This window comes from Salmo salar, chromosome 10, assembly GCF_965601325.2.
Source record: "Salmo salar chromosome 10, fSalSal1, whole genome shotgun sequence".
In the NCBI taxonomy this organism is placed as follows: domain Eukaryota; kingdom Metazoa; phylum Chordata; class Actinopteri; order Salmoniformes; family Salmonidae; genus Salmo; species Salmo salar.
The window spans coordinates 77,300,232-77,326,829 of NC_138300.1; the positions used below are offsets into that span (position 1 = coordinate 77,300,232).

At 44.0% G+C, this 26,598-nt stretch overlaps 3 protein-coding genes across 7 annotated transcripts in view; 2 read left to right on the forward strand and 1 right to left on the reverse strand.

The window, feature by feature from the left end:
• LOC106561050 (ATP-binding cassette sub-family C member 8) overlaps nucleotides 1-11,889 on the forward strand; it is a 122,853-nt gene extending 110,964 nt beyond the window's left edge. The window contains exons 27-40 of the mRNA XM_014124633.3: nucleotides 29-195; nucleotides 1,241-1,310; nucleotides 1,487-1,644; nucleotides 1,784-1,876; nucleotides 1,976-2,078; nucleotides 2,486-2,599; nucleotides 2,799-2,919; nucleotides 3,275-3,405; nucleotides 3,503-3,581; nucleotides 3,683-3,791; nucleotides 7,838-7,941; nucleotides 8,807-8,940; nucleotides 9,759-9,821; nucleotides 11,619-11,889. Coding sequence (XP_013980108.1) covers nucleotides 29-195; nucleotides 1,241-1,310; nucleotides 1,487-1,644; nucleotides 1,784-1,876; nucleotides 1,976-2,078; nucleotides 2,486-2,599; nucleotides 2,799-2,919; nucleotides 3,275-3,405; nucleotides 3,503-3,581; nucleotides 3,683-3,791; nucleotides 7,838-7,941; nucleotides 8,807-8,940; nucleotides 9,759-9,821; nucleotides 11,619-11,756 — 1,584 coding nt within the window. The 3' untranslated portion in view covers nucleotides 11,757-11,889. The remainder of the gene's footprint in view (nucleotides 1-28; nucleotides 196-1,240; nucleotides 1,311-1,486; nucleotides 1,645-1,783; nucleotides 1,877-1,975; nucleotides 2,079-2,485; nucleotides 2,600-2,798; nucleotides 2,920-3,274; nucleotides 3,406-3,502; nucleotides 3,582-3,682; nucleotides 3,792-7,837; nucleotides 7,942-8,806; nucleotides 8,941-9,758; nucleotides 9,822-11,618) is intronic.
• Nucleotides 11,890-17,866: 5,977 nt separating this feature from the next.
• Nucleotides 17,867-20,312, forward strand: LOC106561047 (ATP-sensitive inward rectifier potassium channel 11). The gene has a single exon (XM_014124624.3). It carries the CDS (start codon nucleotides 18,396-18,398, stop codon nucleotides 19,560-19,562), a length of 1,167 nt encoding a protein of 388 aa, XP_013980099.3. The 5' UTR covers nucleotides 17,867-18,395; the 3' UTR covers nucleotides 19,563-20,312.
• Nucleotides 20,313-20,462: 150 nt separating this feature from the next.
• The window catches only part of LOC106561048 (MOB kinase activator 2), an 83,496-nt gene continuing 77,360 nt past the window's right edge, over nucleotides 20,463-26,598 (reverse strand). For all 5 annotated transcript variants that reach the window (XM_045688099.2, XM_014124629.3, XM_014124627.3 and 2 more), the window contains 2 exons: nucleotides 22,623-22,747; nucleotides 20,463-22,328 (listed from right to left, as the gene is read on the reverse strand). In XM_045688099.2, the coding sequence (XP_045544055.1) occupies nucleotides 22,015-22,328; nucleotides 22,623-22,747 (439 nt within the window). In that variant the 3' untranslated portion in view covers nucleotides 20,463-22,014. The remainder of the gene's footprint in view (nucleotides 22,329-22,622; nucleotides 22,748-26,598) is intronic.

A 26,598-nucleotide genomic window follows, 5' to 3' on the forward strand; every position in this document is an offset into this window, starting at 1 on the left:
TCTAACCCACCCTCTTCTCCCTGTGTAGGAGTGTGGGTTCAGCCACTCATGGTACCTGTCGGTGTTCAGTGTGTTGTGCTGTCTGGGCATTGTTCTGTGTCTGGTCACCTCTGTGGCCGTAGAGTGGACAGGCCTGAGAGTGGCCAAAGAACTACACCACAACCTGCTCAGCAAGATCATACTGGCCCCTATGAGGTAAAGGGGTGTGTGTGCGTGTGCGCGTGCAGGTTTGATGCATCATGTGCATTTTATGGTACCTATTACTACTCTAGGGCGGGCAGGTTGTGAGTGTGTGTGTGACTGTGTATAATGCGTTGGTGTGTGTGTGTGATGATCAATCATCTTGGGTTGCTTGGTGAGACACTGTAAACACTGTGATCCGCCCCATTACCCAGAGGCCCATCTGCCTGCCACACTGAAACCACGGCAACACCAGCGCAGTGTCAGATCACCGATAGCTAATGACTCTGTGGTTGTACTAGTGATGGGCATTCTGAGTCTGTTTCTGGGAGCCGGCTCATTTGGCTCCCAAACGGCTCTTCGTTCAAAATGGCAAAGAAATCAACCTAGAACCATAAAAAAAAGCAAAGGTCCAATGTGAAGCCCAAAAAGTAGGTTACCATTATGTCAAATCATGAAATGCGTGTTCAAATAAATGTGTACCTGGCCAAGTTATTAGATAGGTATATATTTTTTGGCACTGAAAGAATCAGCGCGGACCAGATTGACGCGCTCTCCCCCTCTACTGATTGTTTCTGCAGTCAGGATTCACCCTCTTTTTTTTTTTAGATAATTATTTTCCACCTTGTCTGCAGAAAAACATTGTTTTGAGCTCAAAAAGCAGGGGTAGCAGTATGCAAATTTGGGAGCCAAATGAACGGCTCTTTCCCCGATGCGATTCGGGTTCCCTACGTTCACCAAAAAGATCCGTTCAAAAAGAGCCACTCGTTCGCGAACGACCCAACACTACTCTGTACCGAACCGTTTTAGATGAGGTGGTGGCCAAGAAGAAAAGTTACTTACATTGTCTTCTTGCTTTCAAATTCAATTCCTCAAAATCCTCAGAGGAATACAATTTGGAACAGAAACACTGCTGATGTGTCATCAGCTTTTTCTACTCAAGGTGGTACAGATGAGCTTTAAAACATACTGTACCTTTCAGGTATAATAATCTACTGTAAATATGAACCGTGTTGTATAACTCATAGGTGTATCTACAGTATGTGGTTGTCTCCTCCAGGCTGTTTGAGACCACTCCCCTGGGCAGCATCCTCAACAGGTTCTCCTCTGACACCAACACCATAGACCAGGTATTTCAGCACCACCTTTCTCTGTGTTAACAGTGGCAATAGCCACCACCATACTGAACTTTCAAATTCCTATTTGTCTTCATGGCCGTGGCAGTAGCTTCAGCCTTTGAACCCTTTGCTTGTTTTTCCTGGTAGATGGTAGTAATGTAATGTTTCATTGGTGGTTGTGTCCCCAGCACATCCCTGCCACCCTGGAGTGTCTGAGTCGCTCCACCCTGCTGTGTGTGTCGGCCCTGGGGGTCATCTCCTACGTGACCCCTGTGTTCCTCATTGCTCTGGTGCCTCTGGCCATCGCATGCTACTTCATACAGAAGTACTTCCGGGTCGCTTCTAGGTGAGCGCTTGATTAGGGATTTTGTCACTTGTTTTGCTGCTGTGTATTCAGTAGTTACAGTATCTCCCCCCTTTGTCTGTCTGTTTATTTATCTTGTATCTCCCTCTACATCTCCTGCTTTCTTTCTTTCTCGGGTCAGGGACCTCCAGCAGTTGGAGGATAGTACCCAGCTCCCTCTCCTGTCCCACTTCTCAGAGACAGTGGAGGGCCTCACCACCATCCGGGCCTTCAAGTAAATATTTTTTTTTAACTAATCCATTTTGACAGCGACAGCTAGGAGTTTGTGTGTTTCTCCACTTACACATATTACTCAATGGTTCTCTCCTCCCAGGTATGAGCCCAAGTTCAGACAGAGGTTACTCGAGTTCACAGATGCCAACAACATCGCCTCCCTCTTTCTCACAGCAGCCAATCGCTGGCTAGAGGTCCGCATGGTAATGAGCTCTACTCTATACTATAGTCTACTCTACTTGACTTGTATGGCCCGTGCTGATCAAGTTGTTCCATGTTTTCTCACATTTTATTGGGTGACTGTTTCCCCCTATGACAGGATGATATGGATTTGATACTGAGTATTTTTTATTTTTTTCTATAGCAGTAAATGGTTACCTGTGTGTTAACTGTTTGTTTTCTCTCCATGGAGTATTTAAGTGTGTGTGTGTTCACTATTATGCTGTTGCTCTACACTAGGATACATCGGGGTCTGTATGTTCACTATTATGCTGTTGCTCTACACTAGGATACATCGGGGTCTGTATGTTCACTATTATGCTGTTGCTCTGTACACTAGGATACATCGGGGTCTGTATGTTCACTATTATGCTCTTTCTCTATACTGTAGGAGTACATAGGTGCCTGTGTGGTTCTGATAGCAGCTGTGGCCTCCATCACTAACTCTCTGTATAACCACCTCTCCACTGGCCTGGTAGGACTAGGACTCACTTATGCACTCATGGTGAGGACCGTGTGTGGTGTGTGTGTGTGTGTGTGTGTGTGTGGGGGTCTAACATCTAATATAGTCACATATTTTTTGATGAAAGGACTGAGGTCAAGCCCCTAATTTAGTGAAACTCATATCTCCACCTTCGTTACAGTACCTGTCTATCTGCAGGTCTATAATGAGGTTGTCTGCTCGGACTGTGTCTGTGTCCCAGGTGTCTAACTACCTGAACTGGATGGTTCGTAACCTGGCAGACATGGAGGTTCAGCTGGGTTCAGTCAAGAGAATCAATGGTCTGCTGCAGACTGAGCCTGAGAACTACGAAGGACTGCTCAGTGAGTACAGTACCACCTCTTAGGTCCAGCCCCAGCCCCAACCCTTGCCCTAACCCTAGTTTCCTATCCACATCCCGGTTCAACCCTAACCCTAATCATGCACTGACCTGAACCCTTAAGTCTAAACCTAACCCTAGCTCCAGCCCAAACTGGGTAGCTCTGGCTCAATTTAACCACTGCCTACAGTATATCCCAGGCATGCTCAAGTCCTGGAGTAAAGACTTACTCCTGTGGAACATGGGACATCCCAACCTCACCGTACCTAGTCGCCACAGAGCAGTTCTCTCTTCTGCTTTTCCTCGCTCTCTCCCTCTCTCTGTCCGTCTCTCCTATCTCTCCCCCTCTCTCCCTCTAGCTGCATCTCAGGTGCCGGATGGCTGGCCACAGCAGGGGGAGATTCAGATTGAGAACCTGAGTGTGCGTTACGACACCACCCTGAAGCCTGTCCTCAAACAAGTCAACGCACACATCAGCCCTGGGCAGAAGGTATCATAGAGATAAATGGAAGGAAGGGAGTCGAGAATTTAGACTGTAGACTTGTGTAGTGGTGATGAAGATGAAACAGACTTCCTGTGGTTTCCAGGTGGGGATCTGTGGCAGGACAGGAAGTGGGAAGTCTTCTTTCTCCCTGGCCTTCTTTCGCATGGTCGACATGTTCGAGGGTAAACACTGCCTACTGTTACGACACTAAAACTAAAGTTCCCGATTAGCTCCTTGTACTTGACTGGGTCACTCTGACATAGCTGATCAACTCTCCCAACAGGGCGTATCATCATAGATGACATTGACATCGCCAAGCTGCCTCTGCAGACCCTGAGGTCTCGATTCTCCATCATCCTCCAGGACCCCATCTTATTCAGCGGAACCATCCGGTAAGAGAATCCTCACGCTACGGTTCCATCTAGATCAGAGGTCTTGGTTCTGGAGGGCCACATTGTCTTCAGTGTGTCTAGCACCATCACACATGATTCAACCAATCAACTCATCATCAAAACCTTGATTAGCTGATTCAGGTGTTTTATGGCTGGGCTGGAACAAAAGCCTGCATCCCCAAGAGGGAAGAACCTTGAGACGAACATAGGTAGTTGAGCCAAAAGTATTGAGGTTTTAAACCACCTTGTGCTGTGCTCCCGGAAAACCACTGCCTAGTGCCTAGTGTGAGTTGTTTTAGGAGAGGAAATGAGAGATGGAAGCTACTCTCACTTGTATCTGGGTGAATTGGACAACTGTTGAAACTTCAATCACAGTTATCTTAGGAAGTGGCTGATAGCAGGATGCCTCTCGGAAAAACTCAACTGTAGTGAGTTATTTTTGGACCGCTCAAAAGTCTTATCAGATGCACCAAGCTAAACAGAAAGTGAATAATTTAGGGTTGGGTGCTGCAGTACTGTCTCCCTTATCAAGCTAATTCAGGAGAAGGCCAAAATTACACAATCAGACAACAGAAAATAATGCGATTTATTTTTTTTTATTAATGAATGGGATAAAATGAGAAAAACATCCTTGTGAGGCATGTACAGTAAATAATGCATACTCGTTTGACATTGTACATGAGTGTGATTTGAAGTATACCTATAGGTTATACTGAATCATGTCCTGCTATGAGATAGTAGTACTCGTCCAGTCATACACCCTCTAAATACAAGGTGCTTCATTTTGTCCCTGTAGGGCAGGGGTGTCAAACTCATTCCATGGAGAGCCATGTATCTGCAGGTTTTAGTTTATTCCTTTCAATTAAGACCTAGACTACCAGGAGTGGGGAGTTCCTTGCTAATTAGTGACCATAATTCATCAATTAAGTGCAAGGGAGAAGCAAATACCCACAGACACTGGAATGAGTGGAATGAGACACTTGCCAAAACCCTTGATTTCCATTAAGAACCCTCTCATGAAGAACCCTCTGGTTACAGGTTGTTGATCATTGCTAGACAACCATTTTCAGGTCTTTGCCATAGATTTCCAAGTAGATTTAAGTCAAAACTGTAACTTGTCCACTCAGTAACATTCACTTTCTTCTTGATAAGCAACTCCAGTGTAGATTTGGCTTTGTTTTAGGTTATTGTCCTGCTGAAATGTGAATCTCCCAGTGTCTGGTGGAGAGCAGACTGAATCAGCCTTTTCTCTAGGATTTTGCCTGTGCTTAGGTCCATGCAGTTTATTTTTTATCCTGAAAAACTCCCCAGTCCTTAACGATTACAAGCATACCCATAACATGACGCAGCCACAAATATGCTTGAAAATATATAGCGTGGTACTCCGTAATGTGCTGCATTGGATTTGCCCCAAACATAACACTTTGTATTCAGGACAAAAAGTGAATTGCTTTGCCAAATCTTTTGCAGTATTACATTAGTGCCTTTTTACAAACAGAATGCATGTTTTGGAATATTTGTATTCTGTACAGGCTTCCTTGTGGAGTAACTACAATGTTGTTAATCCATCTTCAGTTTTCTCCTATCACAGCCATTAAACTCTGTAACTGTTTTAAAGTCACCATTGGCCTCATGGTGAAATACCTAAACGGTTTCCTTCCTCTCCGGCAACTGAGTTAGGAAAGACTCCTGCATCTTTGTAGTGACTGGGTGTATTGATACACCATCCAAAGTGTAATTAATAACTTCACCATGCTCAAAGGGATATTCATTGTCTGCTTTTTTTTACCCATTAAACCAATAAGTGCACTTCTTTACGAAGCATGGGAAAACCTCCCTGGTCTTTGTGGTTAAATCTGTGTTTGAAATTCGACAGAGGGACCTAACAGATAATTGTATGTGTGGGGTACAGAGATGAGGTTTTCATTCAAAAAGTCATGTTAAACACTATTATTCCACACAAAGAGAGTACATGCAACTTATTATGTGACTTGTTATGTGCATTTTAACTCCTGAAATTTCAGCTTTTCATTTCAATCGACTTTGACAGTGTTGTGTGTAGGCCAGGGACAAAATGTATCTATTTTATTCAGGCTGTAACACAACAAAATGTGGAAAAGGCAAGGGGTGTGAATACTTTCTGAATGTACTGTACAGTATGTGTACTGTGTAATATTTTTGGTGAGGTTCATATATTATATGTATTCAATTGACCGCCTGTACAGTACATGCCTCTTGAGGTTATTTCAAAGTGGTGTATGACCTGACGAAGATCCAACTCGGATCGAAACGTTGTTGTTATTGTGTCTGATTAAATCACTGTGGGAACATACGAGAGTTCGGGACGTTCCTTTTTTCCTTCGATACTTTCTTCTGTCCTGCACCTGATAAGTTGGATGTGCATATTTTTACATTTTTTCTGATGAACATAGCAGCTTATGGTGTATTATCTGTCTGCCTTAGGCATTTCATCACTTTACCTAAATCAATCAAAGATAACGTTTTAGTATGCTATAACTCGCCAAAAAAAAAGATTCTGATGCAGTAACAATGATTTTACTGCTCACTGACAAAAAAACGTTAGAAACGCATCACACTGATGGAACTGAAAAAGGGACCAGCAATTATGAAGCACTATGTTGCTGTACATTATAAGTGATTATGATTATACTTATAATGCATTAGGAGTATTGGTATATGGAATTGAGTCTATATGAGTCTTTCTGTGTCTAAGTATGCTTATACTGCATTATTACTGCAGCATAGTGCATTGAGTAAATGTATAATGCTGTATAATGTGTTATGCATATGAGTTTCATTGAAAGTGATTAACATACAATCATTACTGCACTTTGAAATGTAGGTGGGGGCATGCCCCCCAATTAGCATATTTGGGTGCATGGTCTTAAAATATATTGTATTTGTACCAACCATTAGTGGAAGTGTTGTACCAGTTTAAGTGGTTTTATCGTTATGTTGATGACGGTTAATTTGTCCACTCCCAGTTCTACAATCTTTGTAAGAGTGTGTGACAATCAAGAGCTGCACTGTTAATTTTCCAGTAACTTAATGGCAGTTGGTCACCAGGAAGTTCATGTTTATTTTGCAATAATTTACTGTTAGCAAGTAGTTATTGTAAATGTCACAGTAATTTAATGTGCTGATCTATGTCATGCTCACTGACCTGATGGTGTGACAGAAAAGTCAGTTTGCTGTGAACCAAGATATTGAGGCCAGGCGAGGCTGGGTCCCAAGTGTGCTCACCACAAAAAAAGCTTAGTAGTTGTCAACTAATGTTAAGCTAGCTCGTAATCAGAGAAGGTCTGTGAAAGTACAGGATGGTACTGGCAGCTAGTTGTAACTAAGTTACTGGATATTCAAATAGCTGGTTGCCAGTTAGTTTATGCAAAATTCGCAGCTACTTCAATGCAACTAACTGCCATTAAGTTACGATGATGTAATGCACAGTAACCTCTTCACAGTGCAGCTCTTTATTGCCACATGCTCTTACAATAATTACAGAACTGACATTGTTAAAATGTCAACCACTTAAACTGGTACAACACTTCCACTGACAGTTGGCACAAATGTTTTAATTTGTCCTTTATTTAACTAGGCAAGTCAGTTAAGAACAAATTCTTATTTTCAATGATGGCCCAGGAACAGTGGGTTAACTGCCTTGTTCAGGGGCAGAACGACAGTTCGGTTACTAGTCCAACGCTCTAACCACTAGGCTACCTGCAGCCCCAAATACACAACATTCAGTAACTGGTTGTTGTTTACCGTACTTTCACTGCAACCAGTTGCCTGTAGTGTGGTATAAAATTGCAGTAACTTTTTAAGTGTAGCATTTCATGTAATGAAGGAAATCGTGGTAGAGAGGGAAAGAACAGGATGGTTTTTCACAACCATCACAGCAGTTAACCTCTTCCTGATATGCCCCAAAAAAGGCTTACACATCACCCTCACCCCTGACAAAGAACCCCTCAAGAACCTTTTTGTTGTTGTTGGGTGTATGACTCTGTCAGTGTGTGTGTGATCATCAGGTTTAACCTGGACCCAGAGAGGAAGGCTACTGATGACATGCTGTGGGAGGCTCTGGACATCGCTCAGCTACAACCTGTAGTCAAGACCCTACCAGGAGGACTGGGTAAGTGTGTGTGTGCGTGCGTGCATGCTCTGAAGTTCTACCGTAGCTCGTTCAGAGATATGAGCTGAGAGCTGGCGCTTAATGAGATATAGATGTATCAGTCTCAACAACATTATATAGTTTATGATTTGGAAAGCAGTATATCAGTGCAGCACCCGCTCTGAGTTGACCCCAGATCAACCCTGCTGGTTGGTTAAGATAGATGGTGGTTTGAGAGCAGTGGTGCCTTGACCAGTCTCTCGTCCTCTCACCCATTGTCTGATCAGTTGGCTGTGTCAGCTAGCTCTAGCCTAGAGTACATTCTGTATCGTGGCTGTAAGGTGTTAGGGCAGCTAGCTCCAAACTTTAGACTCTCTCTCTCTCTCTCTTTCTGCTCTCGCTGACTAATGGCTGCAGGAAGTTACGACAGAGAAAGTGTGTCAAATCAAAGTGGATTTGTCGTGTAGCCAGATTAGCAGATGTTAAAGCATGTGCAGTGAAATGCTTGTGTTCCTACCTCCAGCAGTAAATGTCTAACAGTACAATACTAATACACAAGTGATCCCAAGAAAGAAAGAAAAAAAGAAACATCAGAATGTGTGGGTGTGTGGTGGTTATGCCCACTGGACAGTGACAGAGAGATGTAGAGACAGAATGTTGCTAAATGTTTGATTTGATATTTATTATTGACCAGGTAGATAAAAGGTCAATTCATTTGACTGAGTTGACAAATCCATTTTCATGGGGTCGAGTACAAGTCTACCAATATTTATGTGATGTTTTGTAGGTCATGTAATGTCACTGTAATACAAATGTTCTCTCAGGCTAAAGATATGTATCGTGCAGTAAGTCTAGTATTATGGCGATAATATTTGTTGTGTTGCAGACGCCACAGTGACAGAGGGAGGAGAGAACTTCAGCCAGGGCCAGAGACAGCTCTTCTGTCTGGCCAGAGCCTTCGTCAGGAAGTCTAGCATCCTCATCATGGACGAAGCCACAGCCTCTATAGACATGGCCACGGTGAGACGTGTGTGTGACAGATTGGTAAAAGGAGGAGATAAGGTGGAATGGGAAGGCAGAGGGTGAGTTGGGAGAGGAGAAGAGGAGAAGAGGAGAGGGTGCGAGCGTGGAGGAGGCTGTGGGTGGGTGAACGGCAAACGGGGAGGAGGGGAGATGTTGAGTGAAAACGAGAGGATAAAGTAATTGATTCTGAAGATGAACGGGGAGAATAGAGGTATGCATTTAAAGGGGGTGGGAGTATAAGAGAACCCTAGGGGAATCAGTGGAAGTAGGAGGGAGGGAATGGGGCTTCCTAAATAGGTTCCTTTCACTGCAGAACGCTGGCTGCACCACACACACACACACACACGTACGCGAGCAAACACACTTAAATGACCTGTCACAGTGACGGGCCTACACTGGCTCACAGTAGCGCAGCGGTAACCCAGGGGAAATGGAGCATATCTTAAATGGGAGATAATAGCGCAGCAGAGGGATCAGACAGCATTAGAGGGAGGAGAAGTGATGTTTTGGGTTGACATAAAGGTTTCGGTGGAAATTCTGCTGTTGATATTGTTAACTAGGGAATCATTACACCGACAGTAAGCAGTAAACTCTTGACTCTAATAATCAGGTAAACTCGCCGGTATTACTTATGTTAAACACACACGACGTAATATAAACCATGTTTTAATGAAATAGTGAAGGCACAAACTATTTTACCTTTTTTTTTTTTTTAAGTACAGTGAACTCGGTGCGTAAGAGTCATGGATGTGTATCATGTTGTAAACGTTTCCTATTCTTCTCCTGACTTTGTTTGGTTTGTATTGTGCCCACAGGAAAGCATCTTACAGAAGGTGGTGATGACTGCCTTCGCTGATAGAACAGTGGTTACTATAGCAGTAAGTGTCTTCTGCTATGACCTTCGTCTTGTGTAATCCAAATGCTTGAGAGGTTGTGACATGCACTCCCCTCCGTATGTTTTTGGACAGTGAAATGTGGCTCTATACTCCACCATTTTGGATTTGAGATCAAATGTTCCATACGAGGCGACAGTACAGAATGTCACCTTTTTATTTTAGTGTATTTTCATACATATCTATTTTACCATTTAGAAATGAAAGCACTTTATGTACTTAGTCCCCCAATTGGAAGAAGTCATAAGTATTTGGACAAAGTCACTTCTAGTGTGTTAAAGTACTGTAAAGTATTTGGTCCTATATTCCTGGCCCACAATGGTTGCGTTCGAGCGGATAACTTTTGTCAAGAAGGTGACCATCGTTGGTGACTGTCTTTCAAAGTGTGTTGCATTATGGGTATAAAAATTGTATCACATGTCGACTGCTTGAACTTGACCTATAATCACAAGATTTTTGTAAATGTAGTTTTTGATGACGTCGCCTTCAAGTCGCTTTTCACCAACTGCACCATGCAGCCATCAACTGCATTGTGGGAGGCTCTATTTGGTTAGTCGTTAGGTTGTTTTGGTTTGACCCACGCGAACGTGGCCAAAGAAGTGACTGAAACCGGAACCAACTTTGCCGTGATTCTAAAGCTACAGGGTATACAAATGAAATGTATATTTGAAATCGAATCAATTAATTGTACACACGTTATATTTTCAGTTTGAGTGTGTGATATTTATAGAAAAGTTTTATAAACAGTAGCAGCTATGTTGACACTGCCATGTTGATCTGAGCCATGCTGTCGGAAAACCACTACAGTGTCCGACTTTCGGCTATCACAGATGCACCTCTCTCTCCCGACTTCACTCGCCGAATTTCGTCCAGTCGTCTTCGTTAGACTTACTGCTCGAACACACCCAGTGACGACATCAAACTTGTGACTCTACAAAATTGTTGGATGCATTTACAGCTTGTTTTGGTTGTTTCGGATTATGTTTTGCCCAATAGGAAGTGAAGGGTGAATAATCTAATTTTTGTCACTTTGATTGTATGTAAGAATAGAAGATGTTTCTCAACATGTCTACATATGGATAATCATGAATGAATTGTGAATGAGAAAAAATATGAAAGTTAGAGGGACAAAAATACCCCCCCCCCCCCCCCCCCCCCGTTATTGGTAATGGTGAGAGGTTAGCATCTTTTGTTGTAGCCTCTGTAACTTTCTCAGTCATCATTATTCGTGATTCATTGATAATTTTTCAGAATCATGGCACTATCAGGATTCATTTATGTGTCCAGAAATATCTTATCTACTCACTTAGAAAGGAAATGACTCCAGTCATCATTCACCATTCAGTTCCTATTGGGCAAAACATAACACAACCGAAACAAACTGCATCCAGCAAGTTTGTAGAGTCACACACTTGATCTAGTCATCATTGCGTGCTAGGAATATAGGACCAAATACTGAGGTTTTGACTAATACTCTAAAAGTGAATTTGTCCAAATACTTTAGACTTCTTCAAATGTGCGAACTATATAAAGTTTGTTATTCTCATGCTTAAATTCTAGGTCTGAATAAATACGCGTAGAGAGAAAAGTGCTTCAAAAGGGAATTACGTTCCATTTACGCATGCTTAACTCACCTCGGAATTCCCCCCCATGTGCCTAGCATATATATTTGTAATCTATGTAACCCTGAATGTCAGAACACGGAAGTTGTTGAAAACGTTTGTATTTCTTCTTAACCTAATCTGTTTATTTCTGTCTACTTTTCTTTCTCTCTTTACTCAGCATCGTGTCCACACCATCCTGAAAGCAGACCTGGTGATAGTGATGAAGAGGGGGCTCATTCTAGAATACGACAGACCCCAGGCGCTGCTGGAGAAAGAGGACAGTGTCTTTGCCTCCTTCGTCAAGGCGGACAAGTGACAGAGGAGAAAGAGGGGAGGACATTCCAAAGTGCAATTGTACCATGGGCTATATATTATAATTTTATTTTCTAATTCTGTATGATATTCGTACATAAAATATTAATTCTTTGTTAATAAATAAAAAAAAACATAAATACTCATTGTGCAGCAGTGTTTTGCATACAGTTTAGTGACAGGAAGGTAGATTTGTGTGACCTCACACTGTACGAAGGCTGGGTCAGAATGACACTAATTGACTCTGGGGTTGATCTAGAAATGGGTCGCGTTCCCCTGCTCAGACGTTGCATGCATCAACCAATGGTTGTGTGCCACATCATCGACTGTGCCGTCGGGCACCAGATTGCTATAACATGTGGTTAGGTGATATGTAAAATACCTATCCAGGTATAAGCTCTGGCATGCGCCAGCAATGCCTGGGCAGAGGAACACACCTAGAGTCAATAGTAGCTGAGAAGCTTGTGAATCATGGAGTCGTTCACCACTACCATGCACCGGCCTCGCACTCTCTGACGTGTGAGCCCTGATTGGATGCTAGGGGGCCAGACACCCTTTTGACTCTCTAGGGCCACGTTCAATAGGCAAACATTGTCGAACGTTGCAGATAGAAATGAAACGAATAGAGCCGACGTGATTCCTTATTCTACAGGTCAGAGATGCATGTTTGTTCTATATAGCATATTTCTATCCGAACGTTCCAAAACGTTGCCTAGTGCTGAACGCATCCCAGGACACACACATTTCATTCTCCTCCAAGCAATTGGTAATGTTTATGGGAGTGCCAAGGTTAATATAATGAACATGTATGGAGTCCCCTGGCTTGTTATGGAGACCCCAGCACCCATGGGCTTCCTGAAAATGTGAACCCAGTTCAGCATGGGTTTTGTGTGTCGTGACTGCGAGATTAACGTGTCAGAAACTAAAATTTAGGACGTGAATCATAGCCTTGTAAACAGCATGAGAGGGACTGAGATTGTGTATGTTTAGGCCTACTATCCGAGATAAAAATAGTTTAGCGTGTTGCCTAATTATGTTCTTATCAATGTATTGTCATTAGTGTTTGGGAAGATTGTCTATCATTGGGAATGGATGAATAACCTTCTAGGGTGAATTCGGAATGCATTTCCATCTTCTGTAACCTCTTCAGACATCTATCCAACATGTTAATCCAACACATGATTTCTGAAATCCTCAAGATGTTTCCTAATCACACACAAACTGTTTTATCTTCACGGGAGGCATGACATGCCTGTTTGTGTACACTGAGTCAACCATATTTTCAGTTTGCATTTGGTAGACTGGGACAGCAGATTAGATCAACTGGGACACCATTATTATAGTCCTAATTGTTCCCTAATGACAATTCCATTTTGTGTGATTAGCAAACATCTGATAATTTCAGAAAGATATCATGTGTTGGGCTAATATGTTGGATAGATGTCTGAAGAGGTTACAGAAGACAGAAATCCAAAAAGTATCCCACTTTTTCTGAATTCACTCAGAAATTGTACAATAAACAATATATACAGTACCAGTCAAAAGTTTGGACACACCTACTCATTCCAGGGTTTTTCTTTATTTTTCATATTTTCTACATTGTAGAATAATAGTGAAGACATCACAACTATGGAATCATGTAGTAACCCAAAAAGTGTTAAACAAATCAAAATGCATTTTATATTTGAGATTGTTCAAAGTAGCCACCCTTTGCCTTGATGACATATTTGCACACTCTTGGCATTCTCTCAACCAGCTTCATGAGGTAGTCACCTGGAATGCATTTCAATTAACAGGTGTGCCTTGTTAAAAGTTAATTTTGGAATTTCCTTCCTTAATGCATTTGAGCCAATCAGTTGTGTTGTGACAAGGTAGGGGTGGCATACAGAAGATAGCCCTATTTGGTAAAAGACCAAGTCCATATTATGGCAAGAACAGTTAAAAATAAGCTAAGAGAAATTACAGTCCATCATTACTTTAAGACATGAAGGTCAGTCAATGGGGAACATTTCAAGAACTTTGAAAGTTTCTTCAAGTGCAGTTGCAAAAACCACCAAGTGCTATGATGAAACTGGCTCTCATGAGGACCACCACAGGAAAGGAAGACCCAGAGTTACCTCTGCTGCATAGGATAAGTTCATTAGTGTTACCAGCCTCAGAAATTGCGGGCCAAATAAATGCTTCACAGAGTTCAAGTAACAGACACATCTCAACATCAACTGTTCAGAGGAGACTGTGTGAATTAGGCCTTCATGGTCAAATTGTTGCAAAGAAACCACTATGAAAGGACACCAATAAGAAGAAGAGACTTGCTTGGGCCAAGAAACACGAGCAATGGACATTAGACCGGTGGAAATCTGTCCTTTGCTCTGATGAGTCCAAATTTGCGATTTTTGGTTCCAACCGCTGTGTCTTTGTGAAACGCAGAGTAGGTGAATGGATGATCTCCACATGTGTTGTTCCCACCGTGAAGCATGGCGGAGGTGTGATGTTGTCAGGTTGCTTTGCTGGTGACACTGTCAGTGATTTATTTAGAATGCCAAGAGCATGGCTACCACAGCATTCTGCAGCGATACGCCATCCCATCTGGTTTGCGCTTAGTGGGACTATCATTTGTTTTTCAACAGGACAATGACCCAACTCACCTCCAGGCTGTGTAAGAACTATTTGACCAAGAAGGAGAGTGATGGAGTGCTGCATCAGATGACCTGGCCTCCACAATCACCCGACCTCAACCCAATTGAGATGGTTTGGGATGAGCTGGACTGAAAGAAAAGCAGCCAACAAGTGCTCAGCATATGTTGGAACTCCTTCAAGACTGTTGGAAAAGTAGTCCAGGTGAAGCTGGTTGAGAGAATGCCAAGAGTGTTCAAAGCAGTTATCAAGGCAAAGGGTGGCTACTTATACAATATATTTTGATTTGTTTAACACTTTTTTGATGTCTTCACTATTATTCTACAATGTAGAAAATAGTAAAAAATAAACAAAATCCCTTGAATGAGTAGGTGTCCAAACTTTTGACTGGTACTATGTGTATATATATATATATATAATATATACACTGAACAGAAATATAAACAGAAATATAAACGTAACATGTGAAGTGTTGGTCCCATGTTTCATGAGCTGAAATAAAAGATCCCAGAAATGTTCCATATGCACAATAGCTTCTTTCTCTCAAATGTTGTGCACAAATGTGTTTACATCCCTGTTAGTGAGCATTTCTCCTTTGCCAAGATAATCCATCCACCTGACAGTTGTGGCATATCAAGAAGCTGATTAAACGGCACGATCATTACGCAGGTGCACCTTGTGCTGATGACAATAAAAGGCCATTCTAAAATGTGCAGTTTTGTCACACAACACAAAAATGCTAGTTTTAAGGGAGCATGAAATTGGCATGCTGACTGCAGGAACGTTTACCAGAGCTGTTGTCAGAAAATGGAATGTCAATTTCTGACAGCTGATGAAACTGGGTTTGCAAAACCGAAGTTTTTCTGCACCTACTGTCAGAAACCGTCTCAAAGAAGCTGATCTGCGTGCTCGTCGTCCTCACCAGGGTCTTGACCTGACTGCGGTTTGGTGTCGTAACTGACTTCAGTGGGCAAATGCTCACCTTCAATGGCCACTGGCCTGCTTGAGAAGTGTGCTCTTCACAGATGAATCCCGGTTTCAACTGTACCGGGCAGATGGCAGACAAGCGTGTATGGCGTCATGTGGGTGAGCGGTTTGCTGATGTCAACATTGTGAACAGAGTGCCCCATGGTGGCGGTGGTGTTATGGTATGGGTAGGCATAAGCTACGGACAATGAACACAATTGCATTTTATCTATGGTAATTGGAATACACAGAGATGCTGTGACAAGATCCTGAGGCCCATTGTCGTGCCGCAATCACCTCATGTTTCAGAATGATAATGCACGGCCCCATGTCTCAAGGATCTGTACACAATTCCTGGAAGCTGAAAATGTCCCAGTTGTTCCATAGACTGCATACTCACCAGACATGTCACCCATTGAGCATGTTTGGGATGCTCTGGATCGACGTGTACAACAGCGTGTTCCAGTTCTCGCCAACATCCAGCAACTTCGCACAGCCATTGAAGAGGAGTGGGAAAACTTTCCACAGGCCTGTTCAACTTTATGCTAAGGAGATTTGTCGGTCTGCATTAAGCAAGTGGTGGTCACACCAGATACTGACTGGTTTTCTGATCCATGCCCCTAATTTCCTTTTTTAAAGGTATACTATATATATACACAAAAGTCTGTAGCCACCCCTTCAAATTAGTGGATTCAGCTATTTCAGCCACACCCGTCGCTGACAGGTGTATAAAATCTAGCACACAGCCATGCAATCTCCATAGACCAAAATTGGCATTAGAACAGCCTTACTGAAGAGCTCATTGACTTTCAATGTGGCACTGTCATAGGATGCCACCATTCCAATAAGTCAGGTCTTCAAATTTCTGCCCTGCCCCAGTCAACTGTAGATGCTGTTATTATTAAGTGGAAACGTCTAGGAGCAACAACAGCTCAGCCACAATGTGGTAGGCCACCCAAGCTCACAGAACGGGACTGAAGAGTGCTGAAGCGCGTAGCACGTAAAAATCGTCCTTCCTCGGTTACAACACTCACTACCGAGTTCCAAACTGCCTCTGGAAGCAACGTCAACACAAGAACTGTTCGTCAGGAGCTTCATGAAATGTGTTTCCATGGCCGAGCTGCTGCACACAAGCCTAAGATCACTATGCGCAATGCCAAGCGTCAGCTGGGATAATGTAAAGCTTGCCACAGTTATCCTTTTTAGATAAAACTATACTAAATACAACCACGTCACCAAATAATTAAATAAAACACACTATTTTGCAAAGGTCTACAGCAGCCTCAACAGCACTCTGTAGGGTAGCACCATGGTGTAGCCGGAGGACAGCTAGCTTCCGTCCTCCTCTGGGTACAAGGACTACAATACAAAACCTACGAGGCTCATGGTTCTCACCCCCTTCCATAGACTTACACAATAATTATGACAACTTCCAGAGGACGTCCTCCAACCTATCAGAGCTCTTGCAGCATGAACTGACACGTTGTCCACCCAATCAAAGGATCAGAGAATTAATCTAGTACTGAAAGCATAAACTACAGCTAGCTAGCACTGCAGTGCATACAATGTGGTGAGCTGACTCAAAGAGAGAGAAAGACAATAGTTGAACAGTTTTGAACAAATTAATTTCTTCCAAAATGGAGAAGCAAGAGAGAAATTGTCATTATTGTTTTTTAAACTTTCAGTTTTACTTACTTAGCTAGCAAATGCAGCTAGCTAGTTTAGCCTACTGAAAAACCCTGCACAAACATAGGGACGCTATGTTAGCTAGCTGGCTATGACTTTCCAACACAACACTGGAACTTGGAACTCTTCCAAGTCAAGGTAAGCTTTAGGTTGGTTAAGGGTAGTACTACAAGAACCAGAGCCCTTACATTAGGGTTCCCTAATGTAAACTGGATCTCTTTCCTCCATTGGAAAAGCCTATAAGACTGTCCCACTGTAGCTACTCCATGCTTTTTAGGAAGCTATGGTTGGTAAAGCAGGACAACTAAAAACAATGACTGAATTACAAAACAAACAAAATATTGGAAACTTTTTGTAAAGTATTTTGATGCACCAGTGCATAGTATGCACAGTTGCATCACAATTTGGCACAGTGCATTATTTCTGACAGTTTTATCACATTAACGTCAAAACAGAAAAACAACTATATCACTAATTTTCCAATGTGCTTCGCTGGGTGAACTTCCTGTTTGAAGCTTGCTCTGCCCCCCCGCTGTGATGTCACACCAATGAAGTGATGTGACTTTGATCATGTGGTTTCTCTGCAAAGGTTTAGAAACAATAGTTTTGACTTCCAGACCAGTAAATAAACCAATAAAGATGTGCCACTCTCCCTGAATTGACCCTATGTAACAACGTTCCAGAAATAAACTATTGGAGTTAAACAATTCAACTAAATTAAGTTCATTTAGAGGGAAATGCCACCAGCATAATCCAGGCATTGAGATAATGTCGCATATTAGCCTACAGATGGAGTAATGTGTCAAAAAAAAGAAGAACGGTTTGTTCTGCCTAAACGCCTTCCCAACTCGAGCTCTCGTTTCCTTGTACGAGCAAACCTGCCTCCCTCGTCCAAACGATGGACCTGGGGTAGTTTTATCACCACTGCTGTTGCGATTTTATCTAGCGTTTTATAGGTAGGAATTAAATCTACATTAATCGCGGGACGAAGCGCGCCAGACCAGTGCGTCAATTGCGACGGTAGGCTACTATCGAGTTGCAGTTGCGTGACTGACAGCGGCAGCTGAATGCGGAATCTTCTCATGGGACCTGGGCGGCTATGGTGGTGCGCCTGTCTGATCCTGGAACGGGGCAATGTGAAGAGCTCACATACTTTTAGAAACTAGATGACAGAGCAACACTCTTCCTCTGGCAGCTGCGGTCATTCGGAAGAGAACTTTCACGGGCGGTCGCCTTCGGTTAGAAGACGCACATGAGAAGAGGAAATTAGCCTATGGATTTTAATCAAGAGGAGGTAGCTAATCTGCTTAATCGTTGGCAAGTGATCCCGCGGTGAACAGTAGGCTATGGGAGCACTATGTTGTCCCGAAAAGGACTGGTCCCTGACGACTACTTGCTGACCCGGTTGGCTGAGGATGTCCAGCAGCCTAAATTCAAGGGGAAAGCGCGGAAGGCTCGGTTCGTTGCCAAAAACGGAACTTGTAATGTGGCCCACACGAACATTCGCGAACAAGGACGGTTCCTACAGGATGTTTTCACCACTTTAGTGGATCTAAAATGGCTTCACACACTTATAATTTTCACCATGTCGTTTCTATGCAGCTGGCTGCTGTTTGCGATGGTGTGGTGGCTCATTGCCTTTGCACACGGCGACCTGGATCAAAAAGGTGACGACTTTGTTCCATGCGTAACGGACATCCACTCCTTCTCCTCCGCTTTCCTTTTCTCCATAGAGGTGCAGGTGACCATCGGGTTCGGTGGACGCATGGTCACAGAGGAATGCTTGTCCGCCATAGTGGTCCTCATCATTCAGAACATCGTGGGCTTGTTGATTAACGCCATCATGCTGGGGTGTATATTTATGAAGACGGCCCAGGCGAACCGGCGCGCCGAGACGCTGATCTTCAGCAAGCACGCTGTCATTTCCATCCGAAATAACAGGCTCTGCTTTATGATCCGTTTAGGGGACCTGAGGAAGAGCATGATCATCAGCGCCACCGTGCGGATGCAGGTGGTAAGGCGTAGCACCACTCCGGAGGGCGAGGTGGTCCCCCTGGACCAGATAGATATTCACATGGACAACCCCGTGGGGACCAACGGTATTTTCCTGGTGGCCCCTCTTATCATATGTCACATTATCAACAAAGACAGCCCGCTCTATGAGCTGTCACCAGCGGACTTACAAAAGAATGACATCGAGGTGATAGTGGTGCTGGAGGGGGTTGTGGAGACCACGGGGATAACCACCCAGGCCCGGACATCCTACCTGTCTGAGGAGATACTGTGGGGGCAGCGCTTTGTGCCCACTATAACCGAGGAAGAGGGTGCGTACGCGGTAGACTACTCCAAATTCGGTAACGCGATTAGAGTGCCGACACCCAGCTGCAGTGCCAAGAAACTGGATGAGGACGGAGGCATCGCCAGGTTTAAACTGCACGAGCACTCCACCCCGCGGCCGTCGGTGAGAAGGCGGCAACTCTCACTGCGCATAAAGCGTCAAAGCACCATCAGCCCACTAGCCTAAATAGACAACTTTAATAAAACGAGTGGATAGTGCCAATGCATTTTGTATCTGAAATTGAGGTTTTTATTACTAATATCTTAATGGGATATTTTTGTAATTTTACAGAAATGCTGTTTATCATCCAATGATGTTCTTATTCTGGGCAACGGGACCCACAAGGTGTGAATGCATGCTCTATCCCAGCACACACCTACTTCAACCAAGGACTATATGATTAGATGAATCCAGTGTTGGGCTAGAACAAAACCCTGCACACCCTGTGGGTATTAAGTCAGGACCAGGATCAAGTATTGTAGCCTAATGTGCCCCTACATACTGCAATGTTAAATGTACTATTACCTGAAAGCCGTTAGGTGATTTTAGAGGCCTGGACGTCCTGCCGTTCTATCAATCCCAGAACAACGCACCTATCAAATACCTTCTTACTCAGGGTGTTCAATGAAAACAGATGCATGATGGAACGCAGTTGGATAGATTTGTAACATTATACAAAAGCTATGCAATTATCCAGTTTGAAGGCACAGGCCAGCGTGTGCGTAGTAGACTGGTGCCCGACGCTCCTCCCGGACAACTGGGCTCCTCGCAGGCTTTTCATCTGACCCTGCATGAAAACAATAGCAGATACTGTGGCCCTCAAGGACTTGACCAGCGCTGATCTACATAATGATGCTCTTGTATGGTAAAAACGTCATATTGTCTTATGCAAAGCTTGACTTGGAAATAAAGGAATTCCTGTTGACATGTACTGTACAGTGTGTGTGTGTGTGTGTGTGTATGATATGCAGAGGAGAACTTCCTTGAAAAGTGACCCGTTTTCCTTGTCAAGTTACTATGCATGTCACACATCTACTTAGTCATCATCCTCATCACCACATTGACAGAAGACAACATGAGACGGAGCGGCATTTGTCTTTTATTCGATTATTATCCGCAGAGTTTAAAATATTAAATTGCTTTTAACTTAGTTAATAATTAAAATACATGAAAATAAAAGCCAGAACTGAAGAACCCTGCAAAAAAAAAAGATAAATAAAAAAGGAGAACTATAAACCCAAATCCTCCTTGATACAGAGGCTATGTCTGACGGATTCAGCTTGCCACTCTCTGTACAGTGAAGTTGAAGCAGACTGTGCATTTTTCTATACATGTGTAAGGATGCCATTATTTTTCATGAACTAGTTTCATCTTTGATAATTAAAAAAAAAAAAAAAGTACATTTGAAAGGGAAAATAAAAACCAAAAGGTAAGGGGCTGGGGGGTATCGTCAAGAGACCGTGGGGCTTGTTCCGCAATACAGAACAGCAAACAGACCACCCCCACACGTATCCTCCTTTCCTCCCTTCTTTTTGGGCGTGCAGACATAACCAATGTCTTTGTCCTTCTCCTGTGCTGCTGGTGGAAGCAGGGGGGCTGCCGCTGTACCGTACCCACAGCAAACAGCTCTGTTCCCTGGGGAAGAGGTCTCCACTCTCCACCACCCTCCCCTGTACTCAAATAATGGGAACCACTTTGTCTTGTAGTAACATGTCTGGTCAGATTAAATATCTAATATACAATCTTTATATCTTCTTCTCTATCTCCCTGCTTGTGTGGCAGTGCCACCCTTGTCTATACTGCCCTCTATGGGTGGCCTCTGGGATGGATCTGTTAAAGAGGGGTACATCAGGTGATTACCTGACTAGAGTAATACCAGAATGACAACTAACATTTAAGGGACTGAGAGAAGTTTTGTGGACAGAGAGAATGAGAAAAATAGAGTACTTCTCTCTGGCAGCAGTGACTTGTGTTCTCTCAGGTCCTGAGTAGGAAGCACTTGAATCATCCCAAGATTAACAACCCAAACAGTGATTGGCTAGTGTCGCCCACCAGGCAGTTACATGGCTCCCTATAGGCCAGCGTAGTGACGGTCCCCCTTCAATCCTCCCACCACTAGGGGGAGCAAAGAGCCAATACGATAATAGAGTCACCTTTTCTCCACACAATAACAACACTGTACAATAGTATGTTCAAGCAAAGCAGAGCCACCATCCTGAACTATACTTTAGGCAGAGGACAGAGGGAGGAAAGGGCAAACAGACACACTGTCCTCAATGAGAAAAATAAAACAAAATATAATAAAAGTCAAATAAAACATTACACATAGTTTGTTCCTAGTTTAAATTGCAGAGCAGATGGGAGGGATTTGCCCCTGGGAGGAACATGCTGACGCCAATTCCTGTTGGCGTGACAACACCCCCCCCCCCCTACCCCCCACCCCCAAAAACCCCTCCCCCCTGGATCCTTCCGGCTGGCTGGCGTCATAGCGAAATATAAGGGTAGTGGAAGGTCTCCAGGTCCTGCTGCTGAAGCCAGAGACCTAGGAAGGGGACCAGGCGTTCTGTTTCCACTTCTCTCCTCTATCTTTATCATCTACCACCTCCTTCCCGGGGCTGCTTCTCGCGGCAACCCCTGCTCATCTCTCCGTCACATGGTTGTGTGAGGAGGGGGAAGGGGCCGAGGTGGGGGAGGAAGGTGCGGCGGGTGCTGGGGGCGCGGGGGCGCAGAGGATTTCGGACAGGTCGTCCATGATACAGGTCTCCTTGGGGTCGACCAGGTTGAATTCCCTTACGAAAACAATGAAATGTGCGTACAGAGTGTTCAAGTGGCCCTGTAGATCCAGGGCGACTGTCTCCTTAAAGTGCGCCCAGAAGAGGTGAGCCAGGACGTGGAACAGATAACGGCAGATCTTCTTTACCAAAGACTCAAACGCGTTGGGGAACTCTTTGCCTGCACGGAGAGACAGAGGAGAGGAGAGCAGGTTTAGAGATAATTTGGTCTGTTTTAATTGGTGCTAGCATTACCATTCTGATTTAAAAAGAAGCTATTATCACAATGCCAAGACAGCTATGAAGTGCCAAAATAACATTCACCACATGACTTAATTGGAGACAGTAGAGGGCAGCAGTGGCACAGTTCAAAGTCCCAGCTTCAGTTTGATGTCAGAGAACCAGGGAGAGGCTGCAGTGCTGCAGACTGACCACAGCGTGGCGCTGCGGGTGTGGACCAGAGCTTTACACTCACCGTATTTCGTAGGAAAGATGTCGTCGTCTGTTACCAGCTTCTGCACCAGACTCATGACGAAGTCGACGTACTGAGGTGCAGTGCACTTTGTCTTCTTCCCCCTCTCGTCATACCAGTAGTATATTCTGGACACAAACAAGACAGTTGGTCATTTTTCTACAACATTACTTCCATATAAATAATAATAATAATAATAATAATAATAGCCATTTAGCAGCTGCTTTTATCCAAAGCGACTTACTGACATGCGTGCATACATTCTCCGTATGGGTGGCCCCAGGAAATAAACACGTGTGCTTTGAAATGTACGAGATTGAGGCTATTATTACTTCGCCTAGTACGTTATCGCTGACAAGTCACTTGATCTTGAAAAGGAACAACCCGATAGGTTCAAATCACTACCTATATATCACACTGTGAATCATCTCGGGTAAAGAATGTTCGCCAGGCGATGCAGCTTCCTTATACTGCAAGGTGTGCTTTCCAGAAACTAAAAATGGCTGAATCATTCACGTCATTATGTTGAAAGATGAAAAACACACAAACCCCTATGTGAAAGCCCACACATTCACAGCATTTCCTCGTCTCCAAACAAGACCATGGACAGTCAAAATCATGTTTTTCATGAAATTGGATGCTATTCGGTTGAAACCAGATCAAAGTCTGAAAAAAATATGACTGTTGCTTCTACATTGATAAAGTTTGATCATAAAGTTACTGGTCCCTTCCCCCGGTTAAAAACTTGGATTCAGGAGGTGGAATTATTAAAAGAGTGTGACTGTTAGGGACCTTTCACCCAACGTGATGAATGACTGAACTGTGTGTGTGTGTGTGTGTGTGTGTGTGTGTGTGTGTGTGTGTGTGTGTGTGTGTGTGTGTGGACCTGCCAGACAGACCTCCAGCCCAGTGAGGAACCAGCCAACCCTACCACCTTCTAACATAGACATGTTTTCATATTTCCATTCCAGTGGACTTAATGAACCCCCTGCCCGTTTCCTTTCCAGATCGGGACGAATTCCCTGCAGTCTTGGAGTAACGCGACCCACTCCCGTCGCTCTGACTGGTCAAACATTTCCCGGAGATGGGTGACCCGGTTACAAGATGGCTGTAACTGAAGGCAACCCTGAGCCACGGTAGTCATGAGTTAGCAAGGTCAAATTGCAAGTCAGTGAAATCACCAAACAAAAAGATAGCATGGCTAGCATGGACACACGCAACCTGGGAATACTGTACCGGCGCTGGAGCTAGCAGCGCGAGAGTGAGGCTAGCCGGCCACGCGAGCTAAAAGGGGTCATAAACTGCACAACACATCAGCATGACCAGGCGCCACAAAGAAGAGAACTCACAGGGAAGGCCCATCTAGGAGTGAGCAAGGTCAAAGCTAGCACGGCTAAAGCAACAGGGGAAACAGAGCTAACAGCAGTATGATTGTGGACTACAGGAAAAGGAGCACCGAGCACGCCCCCATTCTCATCGACGGGGCTGTAGTGGAGCAGGTTGAGAGCTTGAAATTCCTTGGTGTCCACATCAACAACAAACTACAATGGTCCAAACACACCAAGACAGTCGTGAAGAGGGCACGACAAAGCCTATTCCCCCTCAGGAAACTAAAAAGATTAGGCATGGGTCCTCAGATCTTCAAAAGGTTCTACAGCTGCACCATCGAGAGCATCCTGACCGGTTGCATCACTGCCTGGTACGGCAATTGCTCGGCCTCCGACCGCAAGGCACTTCAGAGGGTAGTGCATACGGCTCAGTACATCACTGGGGCTAAGCTGCCTGCCATCCAGGACCTCTACACCAGGCGGTGTCAGAGGAAGGCCCTAAAAATTGTCAAAGACCCCAGCCACCCCAGTCATAGACTGTTCTCTCTACTGCCGCATGGCATATGCATAGTCACTAACTATACATCCATGTACATAGTACCTCAATTGGGCCGACCAACCAGTGCTCCCGCACATTGGCTAACCGGGCTATCTGAATTGTCCCCCACCACCCGCCAACCCCTCTTTTACGATACTGCTACTCTCTGTTCATCATATATGCATAGTGACTTTAACCATATCTACATGTACATACTACCTCAATTAGCCCGACTAACATTTTCAAATGTCTTTTTACTGTTGTTTTATTTCTTTACTTACCCACACACACACCTTTTTTTTCGCACTGTTGGTTAGAGCCTGTAAGTAAGCATTTCACTGTAAGGTCTACACCTGTTGTATTCAGCGCACGTGACAAATAAACTTTGATTTGATATAGCCATTAGCTAATGAGGCTAGTAGTGTGTGGTAGCTGATAGGCTGTCAAAACTAGAGGGGTTACGGGTCCAGCGCAGGCTCCCAATGAGCCGTAGAGCAGAGATGGCATGGTCTGTGGGATTTACCAAGGTCAAGCTACAAACAAGGCAAATAGCTTGTGAACAAAAAGGTTTGACTGAAACCCAAAGAAAACAAGAAACTGTAGCAGTAGAGGTGAGTGAACGAGCGGAGTAGCAGAATCCCATGAGCACGAGGCGTTGAAAATACGTATTTTTCTTGGGGTGAAAAGTTCAACCAATTCTCCAAACTGGGACGGTTGTGTTAACAATAGCAGCATGGCGTGGTCTCGGTCTGGCGGGCTGTGGGGCAGACGCTACAAATCCTGAGGAATGTAGAGCGTCCAGATAACTGACCCTGAAGGAGGGCCCTTCTGACCACAAGACAAGCACCAGGCCAGGCCCCACACTGAGGAGAGTACAACACTAACACTCACTAGGATAACACACACACACACAACCTTACAAAGACCGGCAAACATGCCAAAAAAGACAGACGTCATAAGCCCACAAAAACAAAACAAACACCCACACACCAACACACCCATTCACCCACCCACATAAAATGGGCATAAGACTATCAAGTGGGCCTGTTCCCATAGCTCATGGAAAGTTTTCTCCTAAAATAGCACATTTTACAGTGCCTGGGGTAGGGGGAATTGACTGTGACTGTGTGTTGTGGGGTGGGTGAGTGCCAGCCAGGGAGGCAGGAAAAGGGCGGGGTGCCGTTACTGTGGCACACCATTAGACTGACGGACTGCACGTCTCCACAGCTGTTACAGCCTACAATCATCGTTAGAAACACCGGGAGCATTTGGGTTCATGGGGTTTGCGTATTGGAATTGTATTTCATTCCAATATTTAGGGCTGTCCCCGAAAAGAAAACCTTGGTTGAAAAAAAATCTGTTCTTTTGACCAATCAATTGGTCGATATTTTAAAACGTGTATTTTTCCATATACAGTGCATTCGGAAAGTATTCAGACCCCTTAACTTTTCCCACATTGTTACATTACAGACGTATTCTAAAATTGAGGATTTATTTTTCTCAAATCTACACACAATACCCTATAATGACAAAGCGAACAGGTTGTTTGAAATAAAATAAAAATACATTTTTTCATAAGTATTCAGACCCTTTGTTATGAGACTCAAAATTGAGCATCCTGTTTCCATTGATAACCTTGACGTTTCTACAACTTGGAGTCCACCTGTGGTAATTTCAATTGATTGGACATGATTTGGAAAAGCACACACCTGTCTATATAATGTCCCACAGTTGACAGTGCATGTCAGAGAAAAAAACAAACCATGAGGTCGAAGGAATTGTCTGTAGAGCTCTGAGACAGGATTGTGTTGAGGCACAGATCTGGGGAAGGCTACCAAAAAAAAAAAATTGGCAGCATTCAAGGTCCCCAAGAACACAGTGGCCTCCATCAGTGTTAAATGGAAGAACACTTCCTAGAGCTCTTCCTAGAGCTGGCCGCCCGGCCAAACTGAGCAATCGAGGGAGAAGGGCCTTGGTCAGGGAGGTGACCAAGAACCCAATGGTCACTGACAGAGCTCCAGAGTTCCTCTGTGGAGATGGGAGAACAGCATCATACTGTGGGGATGTTTTTCAGTGGCAGGGAGACTAGTCAGGATCGAGGGAAAGATGAACG